The sequence below is a fragment of the Spermophilus citellus genome, assembly GCF_964194105.1.
Source record: "Spermophilus citellus genome assembly, chromosome: 18".
Taxonomy (NCBI): Eukaryota; Metazoa; Chordata; class Mammalia; order Rodentia; family Sciuridae; genus Spermophilus; species Spermophilus citellus.
Window position 1 is genome coordinate 22,383,170 of NC_138200.1, and position 11,122 is coordinate 22,394,291.

The 11,122-nt window shown below is 30.7% G+C and overlaps 1 protein-coding gene across 3 annotated transcripts in view; it reads right to left on the reverse strand.

Moving 5' to 3' along the window:
• Nucleotides 1-684: 684 nt before the first annotated feature.
• URI1 (URI1 prefoldin like chaperone) overlaps nt 685-11,122 on the reverse strand; it is a 66,812-nt gene continuing 56,374 nt past the window's right edge. For all 3 annotated transcript variants that reach the window (XM_081274606.1, XM_081274608.1, XM_081274607.1), the window contains 5 exons: nt 9,434-9,602; nt 7,471-7,807; nt 5,551-5,693; nt 4,543-4,795; nt 685-2,439 (listed from right to left, as the gene is read on the reverse strand). In XM_081274606.1, the coding sequence (XP_081130732.1) occupies nt 2,260-2,439; nt 4,543-4,795; nt 5,551-5,693; nt 7,471-7,807; nt 9,434-9,602 (1,082 nt within the window). In that variant the 3' untranslated portion in view covers nt 685-2,259. The remainder of the gene's footprint in view (nt 2,440-4,542; nt 4,796-5,550; nt 5,694-7,470; nt 7,808-9,433; nt 9,603-11,122) is intronic.

Sequence of the window (11,122 nt, forward strand, 5' to 3'; positions counted from 1 at the left end):
AAAAATGCAAAACTTCATTCTAATCATGTGAGTATATTAAAAAAAACTGAGGAACATTCTACAATCAGTACTCTTCAAAAATGTCAAGTAAAAAAAGACAAGGAAAAACTGAGGAACTGTCAGAGATCAGGGGAAACTAAGGAACAATAATAACTAAAGTTAGGGTACTATACAGGATTCTGGAAGGAACATTAGTGGAAAAGTTGGTGAAATTCAAATAAGATCTGCAGTTTGTAGAATTACAACAATATAAATTTCCTAGTTTTGATCATTGTAGAAACATTGTATGTTATAATGTTGGGGGAAGCTGGCATACAGGAAATCTCTGTACTGTTTGGTGCAATTTTTGGTGGTAGCATTAAAATTAGTTCAAAGTAAAGGTGAAGAAAAGAGTGTTTTGGTCTGCTGCTCTGTTTTACAGTGGTTTAAAGCAGAACCCTTAAGACCAGCTTCATTTTGTCCCAAGGAAATTTGAATTTAATAACTTCAAGCTATAATGTAAAACTTTGCTATAAGATTGAAATTATGAAATGGGGCAACACTATTTCATATGGTCTTGAGCAGAACATACAAAAAATATGTTATCAAACACTTTTTGTTGTTTCTACTACCATATTCTATGAAAGAAAAATTATTTGAAGGAAGTAACAGACTATATAAACAGCAGGCTCAAAATGAAGTTCATAAACATGAAAAAATATTTAATGACAATACTCTTGAAATTATACATCTCTAAATACCACCACAGTCCTACAGTAAAGTTTGTTTTAACCAGGGGCAGGGAGTGGGTGTTAGCACAGAAAGGTTCACTTAAATAGCAATTGAGAAAGAAAGGGAGAACTCCTTTATGAGTGGTTCGCACTATTTGGTTTATGAACAGGGTGAACTGAAAGAAAACCTGTTTTTAACTACAAAACATACAGCTGATCAGAACTCACTAAAGAACAAATTTTCTACATTTTTAGGTGATCTTTCAAAATCAGTTCTCTGTTCTAAATGATCCATTAATTACTGGGGATTCAAGCTCACCCCTTTATCATTAAAATACATATTCATAAAACTTTTTACAGTTGTGCTGTTCTAGTTACAAATAGCTTCTACTTTTCTAGGACATAATTTCACTTTGTTTAAGCAAGAATTCATTAAAGAAGCTATAAATAACCTTTAAATATTTATCCATGAATAGAGGGTGGACTGGCATTGATGGCTTATTTTAGTTCTAATGCAGAATGCTTTTTAAAAGCTACATTTTAGCATGCATCAAGCTAATTATTAACACTTGCAGCATAATTTTTAATGTTAGACTGAATTTATCTTTAAGGAATTTTACTACAAAGTAACAAAGTAAATATGTTATCTAGTTATTTACTAGTAGTAGAGTAGGCTTAAAGAATGAAAATGTTGGAAAGATTAAAACATAAGAAAATTTTATTTGAAAAATTCATTCATTCATTCATTTTTTTTTTAAAGCATCTAGACAAACTTTCCTTCTCTCCCAAAGGTAAATCCCAGTGAAAACTATACAGAAGGGGGAGAAGTAGTTCCTATGGAATTGTAAGAATTCAAGACTCTGTTGTGTGGTATATACACATAAGAATCAAAGACATTTCCATATTCAGTTCTAAATCATAAAGTTCGCAACATTTTAGAAACCAAGTTTCATAAAATTTTTACTTGAAAAGAAATACTTTACAAAATATCATTCTTCCAGTCAAAGAAACTTTCCCATGGGATACATGTAGCTTTCTGTCTTAAAGATTACAGTATGACATTAAAAGGGAAGAGGTTTTTGTTTGTTTGTTTTTCTTTCTTTCTTTTAAATAGCCACCTAGCTTACAAAACCTATGAGGGAAGTAGATTTTTTTTTAAAGTGCCTTTAAAATGCAAAAGCAAGTAATATAATTGTTGAATCTATTTGATATCTTAAAAGATTCTTTTAAATGGTCCATATGGTACACACAACATCACAGCTGGTACAAAACTGCTTGTATTTAGTTTAAAACACAAAAGCAATGCATATGAACTGTGTTCTTTGAAAAATAATTCAAAATTGTAAGGCCAACTTAGTAGTCAGAGAATTAACAAAACAAGCTGAATATTAATGTATTCAAACATTTACTATGATTTTTGTAATATCACTGATAAGAGAACTTGCTACCAAACTAACTCAAAACACCTTATTTCAAACTACATGTAACATATTTTGCTTATACATTCTAAAAATGCACAACTAGGTTTTAGGATGTAAACTCCCATTTCCTAGTTTTTCTGTTGCAATCTGGCAGCTTTGAACTTTGAAACCCTTTTTGCAGGTTCTTCTGATACTTCTGACAGAATTTCTTTTCGTTCCGGAATGGTGGGTAGTACAGGATGAGCAATGGCTGGGTGTGGTGTTAAAGAGGATAAAAATTCTTTTTCTATTACAGTTCCAGAAAAAGCCTAGAAGACAAAAAGTCAGATTCATGGTAATAAACCTATAAATAAGATGCCATAAAATCTTTATTCACCAATTAGACATTTATTCTCACTAAAAGTAAATTCACAAGATTTTGGGAAATATAATATTTTAACATCAGAATATGAATTGTTCAGAGAGAAACTGAGTACCATTAAATTTTTCCTACTTACACCACTAAAATATAATTTTTATAGTACACATGTAAGAAACAATATGCAAAATGCCTATTTTGTCTGGGAAAAAACAAAAATGATAAATAAAGGGGCCCTAAGCTTTTACATTCTATTATGTCTAGATCTAACTGTGAAACAATATGTATTTAAATTAAAAAAGATATTAGGGTGTCAAATGCAGACTCTGGTACATCAGTTGGTACATGATCTCTGGAGGCCATGCTGCCCGCTAGCCAATATCTTATGATTTTTTAATTGTTGATAGACATTTATTTTATTTATTTATTTTTATGTGGTGCTGAGGATCGAATCTAGTGACTCACATATGCTAGGCAAGCGCTCTACCACTGAGCCACAACCCTAGCCCCAGGAATTGTTTTTAAGATTTCTGGTATTTAAAACCTCTCTCATTACATTTTCTAAAAACTTAAGTACAAACTAAAATTTGACATGTAAACTTTCATACATATTTTGCTTCTCTTTGTCTATCAAATGTTCAAAATTAGTTAAGACAACAGTTGAAAAGCCACGATCCTCCACCCTACTCCACCACTTAAACAAGAAATGCTACCTTCTTCCCAAAATATTTGGGGAGTATAGCTCTTAAAAACAGTCCAAAGCTTACTTTTCTAGAAACTCCATTTTATTATGTTGAGCACAATCTTCATATCATCTTTAAAACACTTCTGAAAGACCCAATCGTTTGGTATTTAAAAGATACTGAGAATGATTTTTAAAACTACTGCTATAATCACGAACTATTCATTTTGATGTTAAAAAATTTATTTTTTAACATAAAACAGCTATTATAACAGCTATTCTAATAGTTCAATATAAAATACAAAGCTCATAGGGTAAAAATAAGTTCCATATTCTAACTCTAGTTATACTATGATACTTTAAAGTTCTTACAAAAATCAAATTTTCAAGCTTTTATTGGCAAAAGTCTATTACCTGTTTTCTAACAGTCATTATCGCAGACTATTAAATAAGATTTTCTGGGTCACATAAGATCATTCTACTGGGGGAAGAGGAGACCAATCTAGTTTTATGTATGGTCCTCTAAATGCTAACGATCTCTATCCACAATTACCTTTTAGCGTATTTGGTACAAGCAGAACCACAGAGTATAAGCAATGACATTTTTACAAATAAACTTATATATAAATATATTTTTACATGTATCTGATGTATATATAAATGTGTACATTGGTTTGGTACAGGTATGAGTTTTCCAGTCTTCCTAAATACTTTATAAATTGAAAGCTTTAAGTACCCATCAAAACAAGAATAAAAATATCAAATCTGGGTACAATGGAAACTATACCATATTATTTCATTGATAGGAATTCTTATTTCAGTATTTCTCAACCTGTCTTCCACTTCTACATAACTGTATGCAACATGGTGGGCAAAACATGAGTGTGCCCAATTTTTCTGATGGTTCCATCAGATTGGAAAATGATCCCATAACCAGTCAAGTTTTGTTTCACTGGAACAGGCCAAAACATAGAAAAATTATTTACATTTTTCTTCAACTCCACCAAGGCACTTGGTGCCTTCATCAAAGCACCAAGGCACTTCTACTCAAGCTAACAGAAAATGACTATAGTCTAATCCACTGGTAATTTATTTAATATAAACTGCTAAATGATTTTCTAGCTAAAAGTTATACCACATGTGCCACTTCAGATATTTTTAAATTGCCACTGTACCAAAATAAAACTTCAAAAACAGGTATTTCACTAAAACAAATTTTTGAACTATTCTAATACCACAATTGTGTTTGCTAGTGACTATTTTTAACAAATTATTATCCAAAAAGTACAAATCTAAGACTAATTAGATCCTATAACTTTTCCAACTAAATAGTAAAAATTGCAAAGATACTATAGAAATAGAGATACACACCTCAGATGTTCCTGATAATGGCAAAAGTTTCTTTTGATGATTTTCTTGTTGTGGGTCTTCTTCTAAAATGCTTTCACTGGTGTCACTACAAGTGGCTTCTTCACAGCTAACACTCCTCAAAACTCCCCGCCTATCATCAAATTCAGCAGCACTGCTTTCACTGGTATCACTACAAACACTATTTTCTCTGCTTCGAGATTTCAGGATAGATTTACGAGGAACATATTCTCCGTTCACAACATCAACAAAGACTCTATATTGAAAAAATACACACACCTTAAATCATAAAACAAAGTAACTTTACAAGAAATTTTTTAAACCTCAAAATTAATCTGAAACTTTTTGTTGGAAAGTTTCCATCTAAAATATTTACATTCAAAGTAATTTCACAGCTTTAAATAATATATTTTTGGAAGACATGACTTTTTTGTCTAACAAAATATAGCATGTTAATTATCAACATATTGTAGGTGATAACATCTAGGTGATCTGTAAAAATTCTATGTAGTTTTATACCCACTAATAAGACATTTTGCAATTTTCACCATTTTACAAACATGTCAAAAATAGTTAAGCAGTTTCAAATGATAACTTTTTCAACAAATACCACAACAAAAAACTGAAACAGTATAATTAATTTTTGCTCTGAAAAGGAAAACTACATGTCAAGCATATTATAACTATAGTAGGAAAGAAAGTATTATCCTAGCCCATTGTAAGTATTAGCTTTCATTTGTAAACTTAAGATGAAAGACTTTTTGCCTAGACCAGTTGGGAATGTTTCAAAGGCACTAGTGAAGAAAATAAAATGAAAAAATAACCATACAACGTTCCAACTGCTTTGGACTGGGCTGTTGCAGTGGCACTTTTCAAATGCTAAGCTAATTTCATCAGAACACTTAATTTTTCAGAATCTTCTGGATTACAAACAATCTTTTCCTATAAAAGTCCAGTTAGAAAAAAAGGAATCTGCAGATTACACTGCAGTCTGTGACAGATATTACTCACCTGTAAATGTCAGCAGGAGTCCTGATTGTAGGCAGCTCTTGAGCAGAATGACCACTTCCAGCGTTGTTCTTTCGTTTACGTTTGGCTTCTTCTTTCTTTTCACTGAATTTTAAAGTGGTATTTTTTCCAGTATTTATTCGAACCTAAAAATTTCACAACAAAAAAATTAAAAATCTCTTGGGAAATTAAATCAAGGACCAAAATGAAATACAAATTCTATAATTAAAGAAGAGATAGAGCTAAAATTCTTCATTACTGAAATAATATGCATTATCAGGTAGGGTAAAGAAGTCTTTATCATATTTCTATAATGCTAAAAATTATATTTTCTTTAGTGACTTATTGTAGTCGTGTCTTTATTATTATATAGAAAGCAAAAAACATTTAAACTAAATGCTAGATTTATCTTAAACTTCACTTCACCTCACTCCATTACTTTGGTATAAGTTTTAGACTTAAATCATACATTTCAAAACAAAGGCACAATTAACCAAAAGAAAAATTCAGTAAGACTATAACATTTAAGCCATAAAGTAATATCAGACAATGTTAAGTATTCAAAAAAATTTTAAACATTTTTAATTTTAGAAACTGAAGATCTGAACACTAAAAACTAATCCTGTTCAGGATTATAATACTTAGCATTAAGGCCACATTTTCTATGTTAGTAACTGTTCTTTCCCATAACATTCCTACAAATATTATTTATTCTTCCTGTTTCATCTAAATGGAAATAAGAAAACTTAAAAGCATCACAAAACGTTTTTCTAGCTAATCATTCCTGTCAAATTTTCCCAAAGAATTCCAATGATCCCTTTAGTTTGATGTATTAGAATATGTGAGTGTGTATATGTGTGTAAATCGTGCGCTCACGCTCGCGCGCGCACACACACACACACACATATAATTATTTCACTTCCTATTAGAACAAGGATAACTTAAGAAACCTAAAATGTATGAAGTATGGTTATTCATCACAGGCACTTAACAATGAACCATCGTTCTGAACTCTGAAAAGGAAAACTACATGTCAAGCATTATAACTATAGTAGGAAAGACTTTTTGCAAGATTTTTTTACAGGAATGCAAGTACCATGGGTCAAAGGCACATTTGATTTATTACCATCTCTATGTCTCGTAGACCTGAAGATTTCCTGAATTAGAAAGATGAATTCCTGGAGGTACCTTATACACTACATGGGCACAGAGAGGGCAGAGGTATACTTAAGGTAGCCCATGCTTCCTTCAACTAAAGTCAGCCTGCTTTGATCTATTTTAAATACTGAAATTCTACAAAAATTATGGAAGAAATAAAAAGGCTTTTGATACAAAAGATAAATCTGAAAACCTGGATTAAAAGATCTCTACAATCATCTCCAGCTCTAAAATGCCCAAATTCTAAACACATCATATACAGATGTTTATATTTGTTAGAAAAGAAAGAATTGACTTTCTCCTAAATTTTTCCTTTTTGTCCATGATGTTCTTATTCATTGATTGCTGACACAGAAAACAAAAACCTGACATAATAGAAAATTAAACTAATATAGTCACTCCCAACATACTAAACATACCAAAATGCCCACAATATAATTAACTACAGAGTTCTTAAGAAAACTCTCTGTAGTAAGGACAGGTGGAGCCACAGTAGCTTCAATTTAAATATGACTCCCTTCCAGATCCCAGCTCAAATTACATTGTGGCTTCTCTGAACTATGGACCAATACTAGCTAACTTAGAATATCCCCCCCCCTTTTTTTTTTCTTTTAAAATAAATTGGTCAGATTAAGAGGCAAAAGATGATTTTCCTATTTGTCAGTATTAATATTCATCACTGTTACTTTTCTCTTAAAAAATATCATAGATGGTATTTAATGTTCAAATTAAATGAAAAATTAGTAAAGTTAAAAGAATACAAACCCTCTTAGGTTCAACAGTATGAGAAAAATATATTGTTGGTACAGAATTATCTCCAATCCCTAAAGCATTATGGTCATTTTCATTATAACCATCATCACTGTTGTCTTCATCATCTTCTTCATTACTGTGACAAGAACTTGAACCATTTACTGAACAGTTCAACTGACTATTCACTTGTCCATTGAATTGTTCTGAATGTGTAACATCCTTATGATAACTGCTGGGAGTAAGGCAGTTTGTTTCTTGATGTATCACATTCACATTTGTGTTTTGATCTTCCTTCTCCTCTTCAGAAGAGGTTGTGTCTTCTCCATTTGCAATCACAGCATCAGGCTTACTAGTAAAAAAAAAAAAAAAAAAAAAAAAAAGGAGAATATTAATAAAATAAAACAAAAACACTAGAATTTTACCTATTCAAATTTTCATCTTATTTCAGTGGGTTACAAGATTTTTTTCTTTAAATATTTATTTTTTAGTTGTAGTTGGATACAATACCTTTATTTTATTTATTTATTTTTATGTGGTGCTGAGGATTAAACCCAGTGCCTTGCACGTGCTAGGCGAGTACTCTACCACTGAGCCAGAACCCCAGTCCTGGGTTACAAGATTTTGAATAAAGTATTTTTTTAAACTAGAATTCTAGGTTAAAAAAAGGATAAAAATATTTTTATGTGAATTAAAAAAAAATAGTTTCTATGCCATTTCTGTACATTGTACTTTTCACACATAAGTAGAATATAAAGTTTAATTTTATCTTTGAATTTGGGCCAAAAATATAAATATAATATCAATAGTACAACAAGAGATTCAAAGAATATGTATTTCTATTAAAGTAGAAGTTAATGCAACATAATTGTGTCTTTATTTTCTTTTTCTATCCTCAAAATATTTTAAAATAATACAATAATGTATTATTGTAATTTTAAGAGAGAAAATACATATACATATGCACATGAATATACTTACATTTATACAAATGAATATACACTTATCATGCTTCATTCTATAAAGGAGTTGAGGACCTTATAAAAATAACAAAACCAAAAATGCAATAGAACTGAAATAACATCATGCAAAAACAGAAAGAGAATCATGACTAAGAAAATCAGAAGATCCAATACTGGTTTTAAAAAGTGAAATAGTACCAGTTAATCAAAAAGACCTAAGAATTTATAGGTGAAATGGTTCGGGCAGAATCTTTTGTGTTTCTTGTCTTATTTTTCACAGAAACTACTGCATATGGTACATCATTTAAGCAAAATAGTATAGGAACTTCAGTAGTAGCAGACTTCATTTAGCATTTTGAGAATTCTAAGTAAGTGCTAATGTGTATTACAAATAGCAGTTTAGTAAAGTTTCTCATACATAAAACTACCTGATCAGATTACAAACTGCCTATTCAATAAACAAAAAAGTTTGCAAATGGAAGGCAAGGATAAACACTTAATAATTTCAAGTTAAAATTCAAAGCAAACTTTTTTACTTTTTAGTAGTTGTAGATGGACACAATGCCTTTATTTTATTTGTTTATTTTTATGTTGTGCTGAGGATTGAAGCCAGTTCCTCACACATGCTAGGCAAGTGCTCTTCCACTGAGCTACAGCCTCAGCCCCAAACTTTTCTTTTTAAAAAGTCAAAGATAAAACATCTTGGAGTACAGCATAAAAAATACTTCATTAAATTTAATATTTAATGCATCCATAATTATTAAAAATCGACTGTTATAATTACTTCATTATACAAAATATAGCTCAACTCTTAAAAGAAGAAAATGGAGATGTTTATCTTAAGCATGTACATGCACATGCATGAGAATGTACATAAGTATACATAAGCACACAGTCCTAAAAAAGTACTCTAGAGAATTAATATTTATTTTGGGGGGGAAAGATTATTGATAATTTATTATACCTTTCTGCATAAAAACAAATTTATTTGGGAAAGTTTATTTATTATTAGATACCTATCAAGTTCACCCAGCAATTCTTCTTGTCTCTCTAGTTCTTCAAGTCGAGCCCACAGTTCCTTATCAGCAAGCAAATCCTCAGATTTTACTTCATTTGCAAAATTTGCTTCAAAAATACTTGAAGTTTTTGGTTTGGAATGAGGTTTATGAGCAATTCGTTGTTTGCCTATTTTAAAAAAGAAAAGACATGAGTGTTAACAGTTAATCTTAAAAAAACACAAACCTAGACTTAGTTTTGATTTTTTTTAAGAGCAAACGGCCTATTGAGACACAGCGAGTACATGACTTTTACACCCAACAGAGCTATAAAGGACGCTTGTCTCTTACAGCCTTGCTACTCAAAATGTAGTCCATGGACCAGCAGCACAGGCATCCCTGGAGAACATTTCAGAAGTGTAGACTCTCGTAGTCTCCCAAACCTGCTGAATCATAATCTATATCTCAACAAGAGCCCCAGAGAACATACATGTATATTAAAAGTTGTTAAAGAGCTGCTCCAGAGATTCAAAAATGTGTAAGTAGAAACAGTCATGATGCATCCCGGTTATAATGCAAAATTCAACACAAGTAATACTATCCACATATCATCCTAACTTACAGAGAATTTACTTACTAATGTAACAGGTAAAAACCTTGAAAGTGGATAGCTAAGAATGGCTGTCCTAGAAAGAAATGATAGAAGCTAATCTCTGGAAAGTTCCATTATAATTTTACACATAAACATCTCTGCTATTTAAATTGCTTAATTTTATTTGTAATCCTCATCTGAGGGTAGGGGTGAATCCAATCTGAACTTAAACCTATCTGCTTTTCACTTTAAAAAAGATCTTTCTTAATAGAGCCAGTTGAAGCTTTGAAGAAAGTAATGGGAAATATAAAGTACTGTCTTTTATGAGATATGATACTACTAGTTGACGTCCAATTCATCATATATTCAAATTTATAGCACTGTTTTCTGAATTTGAAAATATCCAAATTACATTTAATACTTTTCTCTTTATTGATAAAACAGTAATAATGGTTTTTATGTTTCAGACTTGCAGCAAAATTTCTCACTTGTCATTCCAAATAATTTGTCTTTCTGAGCTTTAATATATGTTTCCTTTATTTCACCTTCTAAGGCCACTGCCACTTCCTATTACTTGTGATGCCACTTCAGTATAGATCTTATGGCTAGTATATGGCCTCTAAAAGTATCTCTACTTTCAACTAATTAATTTTTTTTCCAGAGGAAATTACCAAAATATAAACTCTAAAAATCAAAATAAATGTTAAAAGTAACAGGATTTTATTTATATATGGCAGCAGAATGCATTACAATTCTTATTACAGTTTTTTATAGAAACAAATTATAAACCATTTCTGTAATACTTTAAAAAATTTCATTATTGTAATACTTTACAACCAACAAAAGAGCCACTGCCTTTATAAGAAGTAAACCCAAACATACAACCCATCCCTGGCAAAATAAAACTATTGGATAAACCTGGGAACAACCTGTGTATTGAAAAACACTGCAGACACCAAAAAAGAAATGGCTAAAATATACTAATATTCATTCTTCCTTCCAAAAAAACAGAATCTAAAGCAGCAGTTTTTTAAAAGGAGAAAAACTAGCAAAAGATATTTTATTCTTGGCAAAGATTAAAAAAAAAAACAATTAGAAGCAAATCCATGTTTAGAACT